The sequence below is a fragment of the Bombina bombina genome, chromosome 8 (assembly GCF_027579735.1).
Source record: "Bombina bombina isolate aBomBom1 chromosome 8, aBomBom1.pri, whole genome shotgun sequence".
In the NCBI taxonomy this organism is placed as follows: Eukaryota; Metazoa; Chordata; class Amphibia; order Anura; family Bombinatoridae; genus Bombina; species Bombina bombina.
Window position 1 is genome coordinate 25,652,329 of NC_069506.1, and position 14,666 is coordinate 25,666,994.

At 36.9% G+C, this 14,666-nt stretch overlaps 1 protein-coding gene across 4 annotated transcripts in view; it reads left to right on the plus strand.

Annotated features, from left to right (window-relative positions):
* LOC128638317 (tyrosine-protein kinase STYK1) overlaps positions 1 to 14,666 on the plus strand; it is a 66,196-nt gene that overhangs the window by 12,631 nt on the left and 38,899 nt on the right. For 2 of the 4 annotated variants that reach the window (XM_053690202.1, XM_053690205.1), the window contains exons 2-3: positions 10,327 to 10,360; positions 13,449 to 13,606. In XM_053690202.1, the coding sequence (XP_053546177.1) occupies positions 13,507 to 13,606 (100 nt within the window). In that variant the 5' untranslated portion in view covers positions 10,327 to 10,360; positions 13,449 to 13,506. Of the gene's footprint in view, positions 1 to 4,955; positions 5,385 to 10,326; positions 10,361 to 13,448; positions 13,607 to 14,666 lie in introns of those variants that run through there. The other 2 variants (XM_053690204.1, XM_053690203.1) reach the window with 2 other exon arrangements.

The window sequence follows — 14,666 nt, forward strand, 5'->3', positions numbered from 1 at the left end:
AAAAGTAAATTGGAAAGTCGATTAAAATTAAAAGTCCTATCTGAATAATGAAAGTTTAATTTATACTTGACTGTCCCTTTAAGTCAGGGGCCCCAAAATTTCTAGTGGCGGCCCTGACTGCAATGAAATCATTTGCAGATAGCTGTGAACTGTTGTGTAAGACTGATCCGGCTGGTGCAACTGAAGGTTGTAACTATAAGAGTTCACTGGCCGTTAAGATTCAAAAAAGTTCAAAGGATAAATTCCAAAAATTCACCTGCTGATAATTAACTTGTGAAGCTGGGCTATAAATAGCTGAGATGCCTGTACCACATGGTTACTGGTGTATATTGTTATCTTAATTAACCCCTTTGGCAGTTAATATGTTAAATCAGGAGTAACTGCAAAATGGCATTCATTTTACTAAGGGACTTTAAACCCGACAATTGAATTAATTATAAAGGGACAGATTACGAGAGGAGCGCATAAGTGATAAGGGGTTTATCTCGGGTGTTTGCACTTGTCGGGATTACCGCTGATATTACGAGTAAAAGGTAACACGATCGCTCAAGCGCAATTGTGATTTACGCTAGAATTATTATATCGGGTTAACTGTTTCGCAAAACAAAAAAGTTGCACAAAACACATCTAAAATACATTCCAAAGTACAGTTAGACATAACACTATCTAATAAAAATGATTTAAAAAAAAATATTACACACAAAACTTATAAGGGCTCAAAGATAGAAGGTCTCAGGGGAAAAAAGGCTGCAAAGGGCTTTAACATAGAGAATACATACAGTATATATACACGTCTAAAGATGTAGATGTATATATGTATTTATATAGTTAAAAGTAAACTTACATGAATTGGACGGAGAATACAATTTTAAACAACTTTCCAATTTACTTCTGTGATCAATTTTGCTTAGTTCTCTTGGTATCCTTTGTAAAAGAGTCATTCCTACGTGAGCTTAGGAGCGTGCACGTGTCTTTAGCCATCTTGAAGCAGCGTTTGCAACATTGATTATAGCATTGTTTCTCAACTCCAGTCCTCAATTACCCCTGCCAGGCCAGATTTTCATGATATCTGAACTAGCACACAACTGATCAGTAACCATAGTTACTGACCTGTCTCTCACCTATCACCTGATTATTTAATTTGTGCGCTAGTTCAGATAACATGAAAACCTGACCTGGTAGGGGTACTTGAGGACTGCAGTTGAGAAGCACTGGTTCATAGCAATGTTATACTCACATAAACTGCTGTCATAGAATGGTACAGACACTCTATGGCAGCAGAATGTAGCAACTATGTATAAAATAACTACACACACTGCTGCCAGATAGCTAATGACACGTGCATGCTCCTGAGCTTAACTATAATTACTCTTTAACAAAGAATACCAAGAGAATTAAAGGAACATAATACTCATATTCTAAATCAATTGAAAGTGATACAGCATAGCTGTAAAAAGCTGACAAGAAAATAGCTCAAAATGTCTTCAACTCACCAGAGTAAGTGCTCTGTGAACAGTTAAACTTCCGTTGCTGTAAAGCTGAAGTTGAAACCCCCCCAAATAAAACACACTATCGATCAGCATCAGCAGTGCTTAGGTCATGCTTTGCTGTGATCTCATGAGATTTCAAAGTAAACTTCCTTAAACTGAATAGGAAAATAAAATAATTGTGCCTGCACATGCCAGATGCAGACTCCCTTGCAAGTCCTGGGACTAGCCTCCTGATTGGCTGCTTAAAATCTCTTTACAGTGGGGTGTAAATACTTAGGCATTTTTTTTACAGCTATGCTGCATCACTTTCAAGTGATTCAACATTTGTATATCATGTCCCTTTAACTCTGCTAAAAAACAGAACACATCTGTATTGAATTGTTGTGTTTTTCATTAACTCTCACCTTACATCTCCCATATTGATCTCTGAACTGATAGGTCAGATGCAGATATCTGTGTGCCAGAAAATTAGACAAACTTCCCTTAGAAACATATGCTGACATCTCTAGCAATTGCTTGTGTCTGTCTCTCTCTCTCTCTCTCTCTCTCTCTCTATATATATATATATATATAGTATGATTCCAGGATGATATAGCCTTAGATTCCTGTACTATTGTTCTTCTAGTTACACTATATCCTATATAATCTGGTGCACTGTTATGTTGCTATATGTGTGCTTATCTCCTAGGTCATTGACCCTATGTACGTTACTATAACTATATATATATATATATATATATATATATATATATATACATTTTATTTTTTTAGCTGCAGATTGATGTAGATTTTTGTTTTTTCAGATATAGTTTATGGATTCTATGCTGAGATTGTGGTGTAAATCTCTAGCTATTTTGTCCTACATATACTTAGATAGGCTACATACAGTTCCTTAAAGGGAGAGTAAACACCAAATAGATAATCCCTTTATTACCCATTCCCCAGTTTTGCATAACCAGCACTGTTATATTAATATTCTTTTTGCCTCTGTAATTACCTTGTATCTAAGCTTATGCTGACTGCCGGGTGCCCCCTTATCTCAGATTATTTGACAGACTTGCATTTCAGGCAATAAGTGCTTACTCTTAAATAACTATTTGCATGAGCACAATGTTATCTATATAAAACATATGAACTAACAGCCTCTAGCTGTGAAAAGCTGTCAAATGCAGAGGTGGCCTTCAAGGACTTAGAAATTAGCATATGAGCCTACTAGGTTTAGCTTTCAACTAAGAATAACAAGAGAACCAAGCAAATTTGATGATAAAAGAAAATTAGAAAGTTGTTTAAAATTACATGCCCTACCCATTCAGGGCATTCGGTGGCACTGTCAAGATTGTCCCCAGCGGATGTCTGTGGATTTCTGTGACTCTTGCTCAGATTGTTTATATGAAACAGAAACACACAAAGAGAATCATCATTTGGAGCCCATTTATAGAGCAGAGACTACTGCATGCCCCACAGCACCAGTTACAATTACCTTGATCCAAACTATTTCCCAGCAAACAGATGACGTGACTGGGCAAACAAAATGTGCTTGGTATTTTCTCCAGAAACAAAGGGTGGCAGAGTTGTCAATATCAGTTTTCAATGTGGGATAATACTCAACGTCCCTTGAAATATTGCTCACAGCATGATACCTTCATCATCTGCAACACTGCACAGCAGCCCGACATTCCAAATGTACAGGAAGAGGACTTTGCTGGAAATGTTCCTTTCACCGTATTAAGTTATTTCAGATGGTCAGTGTCAAGAATGATCATAACGAAATCATAGAGTGAATACACTGTTCCAAAGGCTTCTGGAAAAATTGGTTTATAATGTGAACTATTTATATTAAAACCAGTTTACTAGCTTGCAGTTTGGTTGTGAAATATTTTTTTTGCACAGAAAACTGACATTTTGAGAAGGTTTTAACCAGTCAGTGTTTGCTTAAAGGAAATAGTCTCTCAACAACACAAATGACCCTTACTATGGACCATTGCAGGTCTCCGCTTCAGTATGAGCTGCTTTTAATCACATTTGACTAAAACTATTTATGTACAATGAAGCACTACAGTGGAGGTTCTGCTGCTTCTGTAGCCCGCTCATGGTGTGTGAATGTCAAAATAGTCACTCAGATCTATTTTTTAAATGTAATGTTCCAATGATCATGTGACGTGTACAAAAATTGGTGGAAAACAAGTGCCAGTTGTAGTTACTGTGTAAAGTCTAACACTCAATCTTCCTTTATAAATCCTTTCTAATATACAATACACAGCCTTCTGCCTCTCTCCATTTGGGGTTTCTCACAGCAACTCATCAAAGAAAACTGCCTAATATAAAAGCGTATATGTAAGGTTAATTCCATATTTTGTAGTCTGCACAAAATCCATGAAAGATTGTATTTTTATTAATATTTAAGATGGTTACATAGAATTTAAGTGGGTGAGTTAAGTGGTTCATCTGCTTTCTTTTATACTGCTGGATTTTTGTTCTGCATAATTTTACTTTTTTCACAGTCACAATTTACAGTACATCGTTGTTCCTAACCTCTGCTTAAAAAAAAAAAACTTTAAACATCCCTTTGTACGTTATTTTCCCCATGTATGTGTATACAGTATGTTAATACGTTGTCAGGAGAACGGTGAGAAATAAAACTGTTTGGGTACCATTCGTTTAAACATCAAAACTCTATAGCCCTTTTGGTGTTAATGTAAAGCTTTGATTAGTAGTGGGTACGGATTTAAAGCATTTCACCAAGGTTTGAGACATTTGTTTTCAATATCCATTCTGGTTATCACCTGTTACCCAATAAATAAGCATTCATAACAAAAAAAAAATACAAAAAAAAATTACATGCCCTATCTGAATCATGAAAGTTTAATTTGGACTTTACTATCCCTTTAAGTGACATTTCAATGTTTTCATATTTGTAATATATCATTTTTATTCTGACTCTATAAAACTTAGGGTTCTATAGTAATAGTAGTGTTATATTACGGTGTATATATAGACCCTATATTTTCTGTTATATTTATATTCTGTGATTGCACTCAGCAACATATGACATTATTATAAGCCTGTATTCTCTGAAAAGATCTCATATTGTATAGCAGCTATACACAGTGGGTTTTTAACATTTTTACGTTAATAAGATCAATCCAGAAAAATAGCTCTCCTTAAAGATAGCTAAACCATTTATATTGGAAGACTATATAAAATGATGGCAGCGCTCTGTTGCTATAGAAACGACTAAGCATACAGTGGAAATGTTTTCTAATGTTCACATAGCTTTATTGTAAACATAACACACCCGTACACTGTACACACAGGATAAATGTCACATATATCAATTTACACAGTGTCTGCTACTGAGCACATGTTGCTGCTGCTATAGCAATGCCTGCTCAGTGACCAGCAGTAACCCTTGGCTTGCAGCCTGATGCTCATTATGTGACTGCAAAGCCATGTGTGCCAGGAAAATACCCTGCCCTAGTCACTGGCACTGCTGGGGTTAATGTGTCAGCCGGGGCGGACTGTTAGCGTCTTGCTATCATGGCAACTGCATGTCCCATAGTGCTGTGTACCTCACATGCTGCCTACTCTAACGCTTGCCGCACATCATGTGACTGACGTCACTCACTTCTGCGCTATTCAGCGCTGTGCTACTTAGCTGCACAGTGCCACTGACTGTAAACAAAGTTTGTCAGGCAGTCAGTAAGGCACATGGACAGAATGGACCCAAATCTGTCCGTTTAAAAAAAAAAGTATTTTACCAGACAGCAAAGAGAAATACCAGACTGTCCGGTCAAATACCGGACACCTGGCAAACTGGGACAGAATGAACAATCTGATGGGACACTGGGACAGCGCCTCCAAAGAGGGACAATCCCAGTCAAACTGGGACTTCTGGTAAGCCTAATTATGGGTAGTAACAAAAATCTGCAGTATATTTTTTCTTTTTTTTAAATTTTTTTTTATTTTTTATTGAGGTTGTGCGCAATATACAATATAAACGAAACATCATAATACACTGAAAATAAAAAGAAAATAACGCTTACAGGTAGCCTTTTACAAAAGTAGAACATTGCAGTGGATTATTATGAGTAAGATATTTGTACTTATATTTTATATTATTTCTATGATTGATTCCTCTTTTGAGACTATGGGTCACTATTGGGCCCGTGAAAACAAATATTCTCTTTTGAAATGGTCGCTCTTGGACCTAGGTATGTAGAGGTGGGGGGTGGAGATCAACAGTCAAAAGCTGTACTATGTGTGGGTAGGGAGGGAGCTTGGGCCTTTATGAGCTAGTAAAACATTACTCAATTTTAAAGGCAGGATGGAGTATTTTCCAATAATAGACCAGAACAGAGGATACCTGTATGTTCAGAACCATGACTAATTATATAAGTAATAGGTCAATTTAAAAAGGGAGATCAGTAGGATAAGGAAATAAGTAAAATAGTAAATCTCTCTGAAATAGAGGATTTGTCTTTGGGATTGTTTAAATAAAACTGAAGTGGCAGGTATTAGCACTCACATGTAGCCTCTGAGGAACACATTAAATTGCAATAGATAGGTGTCTTGAACCTCTAAGATTATATCATCTTCTTTTGGGAATATCGAGGATAAGTGCAGGTCCATGGCATTGACTATTTATAGAGCTAGTGGGTAACTCTATAGGCATGGGAATTATGATAAGGAGTGAAGTATGATAGTTTATTTAAGGCTGAAGATATATGTTGATTAGGTTGGTATAAATGAGAGAAAAAAAGAAAGAAAAAACAAAAAACAAAAAAACAACTGTCAAGGAGGGGGTCTTTTAATGAGAGGTGTATGAAAGACTGCGCGTTGTAGAAGTTGCTAGAAGCTACTACTAGTGGTTTAATCTACATGAGTAAACACCCCATCAGGGCAACTATGTTTGTAGTTAATTATGTGCTAGAATCAAGGGACTATAGGGGAGTATATGAATCCAGACAAGTTTCTGAGTAATAGAGATTCTATAATGGAATACACACATATTAACCTGTAGAGAGTGACGTTGCTTATAATATATTTCAGAGGTGTAGGCCCCTGTATTAACAGCATATCTTTGTCAGAAACTTCACCGGAGACTGATAAAAGTTCCTGATAGATCTTTATCATGAGCCGACCCAGGGAGACAGTTGCTGAAGTCTCTTCCCACTCGTTCGGCTCTGGGTCTGCGAAACTCTGAGATGGCTCCAGAGGCCCCGCACGGAAGCCGGCCGCATTTCCCATCCAAGGCAGTGGAGAAGAGAGAGTGGGTGTCATTTCCCAATTTAGGGTTGTAGTGAAGGAGGGTAACTGAGAGTATGTCAGACATACCGCATCTGGGAATCGCTTGCTGTCAGGTATTAAAGCGCTACTCGATCTCCCGGTCTTTGGTGCAACTGAATAAGAATGGAGTGAGTGAACTAAAGTAGATGTCTCTAAGCTGCTGACGCAGGTTTCTCTCGCGCTAGTGTCTGGAGTCTGCCTGTACTCTTCAGGTTGGTCGATTGAGGTCTGAGGTGCAGAAAGGAAGTGCTCTGAAGGATCAGTAGTATCCAGCTCAGATTGTGGTAGCTGTCGGGCACCATCTTTTATGCAGGCCTCTAGAATACAATCTTTAAGTTTGTTGAACCTGTTATCCATCTTCCGACCCAAATCTAGAAGCAGGGCTGCTATAGTTGTTTGGAACTCCACCATCCTGTGATTGAATATCAGTAGTTGAGTGAGCTTGTTGTACCCAAGCTACCGGAGCAGGGGGGAAAAAAGAGCTAATTACAGGCCGTCTCCTTGCCCAATTAGTTATATATAGTAATAATCCAAGTAGTGCAATCTGTTCAGAAGTAGACTCCTCCGGTGAAAGATATTACTATTTTAAGGATTACCCGATAATCAATAGTAAATTGCTGTGAGCAAAGTGTGAAATAGTAGGAGTAATCTGGATTGTCTTGTAATTTAGGTTAATAATCCCAGGAGCTTCATGAAAAGCGACCGATCATGGCCTCTTCTTAGCCACACCCCCCATGCAGTATATTTTCATTATTTATTTTGTTGGATCTATCTGGTCTGTCTGTCTATATCTCAGTCTGTATGTCTGTTTGTCTATCTAAGACTTATAGCTGATTGATTTGCTCAGCAGATACTTTAATCTGATTTTGTCCTTTTATGATAGATAACCCCTTTAATACCCATTCCCCAGTTTTGCATAACCAACACTGTTCTATTAATATACTTTTTTACCTCTGTGATTAACTTGTATCTAAGCCTCTGCAGACAGCCCCCTTATTTCAGTTCTTTTGACGGACTTGCATTTTAGCCAATCAGTGATGACTCCTAGGTGATTCCACGGGCATGAGCACAATGTTATCTATATGGCACATGTGAACTAACGCCCTCTAGCTGTAAAAAATATCTAAAAATTTATTCAGATAAGAGGCGGCATTCAAGGGCTTAGAAATGAGCATATGAGCCTACCTACTTTTCAACTTAGAATACCAAGCAAACAGTGCAAATTTGATAAAATTAAAATGGAAAGTTGTTTAAAATGACATGCCCTATCTGAATCATGAAAGTTTAATTGTGACTAGACTGTCCCTTTAAATGTACAAAACCCTCTGAGTACACAGGTTTTCACTCCACAGAGAAAGGTATAAAGAGGTCATTAAGGCAAGAGGTTAGGTGATGATCTGATAAGCAGGTACACACCCACATATTGAGCGAAGTGCTCTTGGTATGACGTGTTAGCAGCTTACATGGTTAATGTAGCTACTGATTAATATCATAACTAATGAGAGCAGTTACATCATATAATGGTTCACTAGTTAGCGTCTGCTCCAGCTGTTGACTGGTACAGCAGAAGAATTTCATTGAGCAATTTTTGGTTATGCAGTGCTACAATTAGTTTAGTAAGAAGATGGTGTAAAATGGGCAAGATGTATTCATTTGCATCAATCTTTTATGTAGATGTCACATGTACGCAAGGCAGCTCACACAACACAAAATGCACATGAAAATCTGCACATTTAAAAAAAATAATAATAAAAAACCCACATTGGGCTCTTGCTACCAGTTGCATTGCCGTTTCTGGCCTAGGACCCAGTTCTATAAAGGTCTCTGGGCTGGTGAGATTCTATAAAGAGACATTAAACACTTTGAGATGGAAATATAAAATGATACATTGCATATATAAAAAGAAGTCTACAATATATATATTTATTTTGTCCCCTTTTCCTGTACTTACATTCTGAAATTGTGAGCTTTTTGGTTGCTGTTAGAAATTGAAGTCCAGAACACTGTTATATTGCACACAGCCATTGGCTGCACATTTTAGTCACCTATTTATAACTGTCCCTAATTGGCCAAAGCAGAGAAGATAACCTAAGTTACAATATTGCAGCTCCCATTGTTTTATAGACCCTAAAACTTTACACTTGATTGTCAATATTTAAACAGCTAATTAAACATTAAAAATACATCTACTTATTATCAGACTAATCTTTTTTCTTTTAATGCTTCATTCTATCTATCATTTATTTAGTGTTTAATGTCCCTTTTACAATGTTCGCCAGTACTTTTGCCTGGTGTAATTCTATAAAGCCATTTTTTACCCTGGAAACAAGGGGTGTCTCACTGAGGGTCTGATAATAGATTACTCCCCGGCACAGAGAGAAATCACACAACATCTTTGGGGGCTTTTTTGAGCATTCTAATGCAATGCAATTTTCTTTCCATCACATCTATAACTTTACATACCAAGATAAACAGCTAGCAAAGTAAAATTTGCCTTTATAGCCTTTTTTGAGGTACCTCATAGTACTGACGAGATATCTTTGATCATCTTGCCAGAGTGGAGAGCTTTAGGTCTAAGGGGCGTATTCTGCATTTTCGTATGGGAAGGAGATGCGGACATTACAAAAGTGCACAATGAAAATCGTAATTTGAAAATCAAACACAAGAATAATTGAACCATTCACACAAAAATACTCTGGAAAAATTGTATTGTTAAAGTGTATCAAAAATCGTAACAAAATTGTTCACTAAAAATCGTATTTTATCACAAACGTAACATTTGTATGTAAATTACACAGGAATAAATCACTTTAAAGTGAAGGTTAATTTGGATGAATTAGTACCCGGTTTTTAATAATCCTATTAAAAACAAGGGCACTTTAATTCATCAAAATTGACATTTCACTGTTTTCTTCAAAAATGTACCTTTTAATCCTGGCAGCCGCTCCAGCACTTCCTCCGGCCGTCTTCGCGGGTCCAAAATGACGAATCCGGCTCCCTCCAATCACAGCATTGCATCAGGCCAAGATTCCCCGGGGGGGGGGGGGAAGCTGTGATTGGAGGAAGCCTGATTCGTCATTTGACGTCTGCAGAGGCTTCCGACGGCTGGGGGAATTGCTGGAGCGGCATTCAGGATTAAAAGGTAAGTTTTTGAAGAAAATGTCAATTTTGATGAATTAAAGTGCCCTTGTTTTTAATAGGTTTATTAAAAACCGGGCACTAATTCATCAAAATGGACCTTCACTTTAAAGATGCACAGTGTAAATAGTAATTTAAGTGCACTGGATGTGCAAAAAACACACAAATTCATACTTATAAGTACAATTTCCAATTTACTTATATTATAAAATTTGCTTTATTGCCTTGGTAAGTTTTGTTGTAGAGCATACCTAGGTAGATTCAAAAGTAGAAGTACAAAATCAGAGGGAGCTAGCTAAACACATAGGTTAAAAAACCCAAAATTTTTCTTTCATGATTCAGGTAGAGAATACAATTTTAAACAACATTACAATTTACTTCTATTATCTAATTTGCTTCATTTTTTTTTTAGATATCCTTTGTTGAAGAAATAGCAATCCACATGGGTGAGCAAATCACACGAGGGATCTATGTGCAGCCAACAATCAGCAGCTACTGAGCCTATCTAGATATGCTTTTCAATATCAAAAGAATTAAGCAAGTTAGATAATAGAAGTAAAATAGAAATTTGTTTAAAATTGCATGTTCTTTCTAAATCATGAAAGAAAAATTGGGGTTTCATGTCCATAAGCCAATGACGAGGCATATGTGTTTAGTCACCAATTACCAGCCCCTAAATGATGATGATGACGACAATCATAAGAATAACAGAAATAAATTGGAAAGTTGGTAAAATGACTTGCTTTATCTGAATCATGACATTTATTTTATTTTTTATTTTACTTTCCCTTTAAGAAAAAGCTTTTTAACAGCAAATTATTTTGGGCTCTACTTGAGCCCCACAACATTGCCTGGAAAGTACCTTCAACCAAGGACATAGTTAAACGGACAGGAAACCTACAATTTTTTAAAAAAACTTTTCAATTTACTTCTATTATCAAATTTGCTTCGTTATCTTGTTATCCTTTGCTGAAGAAACATCAATACCCTACTGGCAGCTAACTGAACACATCTATTCAGCCAATCACAAGAGACAAATGTCTGCAGGCACCAATCAGCAGCTCTCACTAGTGTTGGATATGTGCATATGCTTTTTCAACAAGGGATAGCAAGAGAATGAAGCACATTTGAAAATAGAAATGAATTTAAAAGTGTCTTAAAATGACATGCTCTATCTGAATCATGCAAGTTAAATTTTGACTTTCCTATCCCTTTAATGATGACAACACTGACACCTTGAGGTCATTTTAGAGTACTGCACCAAAGAAATCAGTGCATTGTTAGGCTTGCTTGAGGATATAATTTCTAGTTCCATTTAAGAACAATTTTGGTATTTAGCGTACCGTGGAGATATTGCAGGTTTGGTTCCAGACCACCGTAATAAAGTGAATATAGCAATAGTGAGTCACACTAATTTTCTTGTTTCCCAGTGCATATAAAAGTTATATTTACACTATACTGTAGTCTATTACGTGTGCAATAGATTAGCATTATGTCTAAAAAAAATAATCTTCATACCTTAATTAAAAAATACTTTATTGCTAAAAAAAATGCTACCCATCATCTGCGCCTTCAGTGAGTTGTAATCTTTTTGCTGGTGGTGTGTATATATGTGTGTATTCATGTGTTTATATGTGTGTATATATGTGTTTATATGTGTGTATTCATGTGTTTATATGTGTGTATATATGTTGGAAAAATGGCATTGCCACTGATAGACTTGCTTGATACAGGGTTGCCACAAACCTTTAATTATTATACATTAAAAACATATAATGCAAACAACTGTATGTTTATTAGTGATGCAGGCAGCTATCAGTACATGTATAACTAGAGGAATTAATTATACGTTTAGGGTTATTGATCAGACTGATAATCGCTGAGCTGAAACTGTAGAATAGGGGCTGGCAACCTTCTATCAGCACTAAAGTAATTATAAAAATGACCAGTAGTGTTGGCTTCTTATGCTGAATCAGGTTTCAGAGTTAAAGGGACAGTCAAGTCCCAAAAAAACTTTCATGATTTAAATAGGGCATGTAATTTTGAACAACTTTCCAATTTACTTTAATCACTAATTTAGCTGTGTTCTCTTGGTATTCTTAGTTCAAAGCTAAAGCTAGGAGGTTCATATGCTAATTTCTAAGGCCATGAAGGTCGCCTCTAATCTGAATGCATTTTGACAATTTATCACCACTAGAGGGCATTCGTTTATGTGTTTCATATAGATAACATTGAGCTCACACACGTGAAGTTACCTAGGAGTGAGCACTGATTGGCTAAAATGCAAGTCTGTCAAAAGAACTGAAATAAGGGGGCAGTTTGCAGAGACTTATATATAAGGTAATCACAGAGGTAAAAAGTATATTAATATAACAGGGTTAGTTATGCAAAACTGGGGAATGGGTATAAAAGGATTAGCTATCTTTTTAAACAACACACATTCTGGTGTTGACTGTCCCTTTAATAAAGAAGGAAGGACAGAGATCATATTGTACTGCTAGCCCTTCACAGGGCCAATGCTAGGAGTTATTGCTATACAGGCGAAGACACATTTTGATGACCCCCCCCTCCAAGAAGAAATTATACACCCTACCATAACTGTTACTTAACAAAACGTTCTAGTGGTGTGTTAAGCAGCTATAGATAGCTATTTTATCTACAATGACAGAGAAAATAGATTACTGTTATTACATCAAATTCTTGACTGTTAATCTGATTTATTTGAACTATAATAGCTATAATGGTTTATTTCTACATGATATAACGTACCAACGTGGTGGCTCTGCACAGCCTGGCAAATCAGTGGGGGCTCTGCATAATGAATTAAACAGTGGTCACAATAATATATAAAAAAAACTGCCGGACTGATGACATCTTTCTTTTTCACCATTATACCTTGGCTTATACTAGCATATCTAACAGGAAAATGTATCAAGCTGCAGGCAGACAAGTTCTCAAGCAGAGAACCTGTCCATCTGCAATCACCACTTGGCAAAATTGAATGCAGAAGAGCTCTGTTGTTCAGTCCTGCCACTGAACAACCAGTTACTTGAGAGCATGCCCTGTCAATCACCCTAAACAAGCGAGTTTGAGATGATTTATCTCTGCCACCTAGGATAAGAAGCAGAGACTGCCCTATACCCACATTAGACCTCAGATCAGTCCCAGACCCTGCAGCTCCTGTGCCAGCCCTATACCCACACAAGACCTCAGATCGGTCCCGGGCCCTGCAGCCCCTGTGCCAGCCCTATACCCACATCAGACCACTCCCAGACCCTGCAGCCCCTGTGCCAGCCCTATACCCACATCAGACCTGAGACCACTCCAAGGCCCTGCAGCCCCATACCCACATCAGACCTCAGATCAGTCCCGGGTCCTGCAGCCCCTGTGCCAGCCCTATAACCACACAAGAACTCAAGGAAAGTAATCTGTATTCCCACATTGTATAACTATATTCTGCTAAATGGCCAGTGACTGATAGTGAATCCCTATGTACAGAAGGGTGGACTTTTATGCATTTATTTTATTTTTCAGGTCAATTTATATGATGCATGTTCCTAATAAATGACTCCTGGATAGACACTGCCTACACATGACCCCTGTGTACGTTTCGCACATGCCCATCAGCGTGTTGATGTCTATGGAAAGTCTTCAAATTTTATCAAATAACTCCACGTGGGAACTCTATCAAAGTAAGATTTACACTTTTCCTTGTATTGATCAATGAAAAAAAGAACACAACCAACCAATCAACCAAAACGAACAACGCTTATTTGAAATTATAGTTTTGGCTATTTAGTTTCTTTTGTAGTCAAATACTCACTAATAAATGTCCTTTTTCTAACGATCTAATGTATCAGAGCATTCTATTGCTAAATGTTTGCGTATGCTTATCTGGTCTCCTTTCCTACCAACGGATTAAATCATAAAAGGAAAGCTGATTTAGATTTGTAACTATTTTGTGTATGCATATATGGATGTATAGCTTTAAAGGGACACTCAAGTCAAAGTTAAACTTTCATAATTCAGATAGAGCATCATTTTTTAAACAACTTTACAATTTACTTCCATCATGTGCAGTCTTTTTATACTAACACTTTTTGTTGCAAGAAGTCACAAAATATATTTAAATGCATTTCTGATTGGCTGATAACTGTCACATGGTATAGGAGGCGTGGAAAAAGACATAACTTAAACTTTCTAACTGAAAAAATCTTCTACTCACTCACTTGAAGTTCAGACTAAGTACATTATCTTTTTATCAAATCTGCTGTATTTACTGGTCCTTTAAGTTTAAGCATTTTAAGTTTCTTGGCTAAATATATTCTTAAATATATAGCTTGTCTGTATGGCCATAAGGTATAATACGTATGACTTTATTTGTTAAATGTATATAGTTATTTACGTTTTTATTAAAGGGACAGTCTACACCTGAATTGTTATTGTTTTAAAACATAGATAATCCCTTTATTACCCATTACCCAGTTTTGCATAACCAACACAGTTATAGAAATATACTGTTTACCTCTGTGATTACCTTGTATCTAAGCCTCTGCAGACTGCCCCCTTATCTCAGTGCTTTTGACAGACATGCAGTTTAGCCAATCAATGCTGACTCCTAAATAATTCCATGGGAGTGAGCACACTGATATCTTTATGACACACATGAACTAGTACTGTCTAACTGTGAAAAATGTTAAAAATGCTCTGCGCTAAGAGGAGGTTTTCAATGGTTTAGAAATCAGTTTGAGC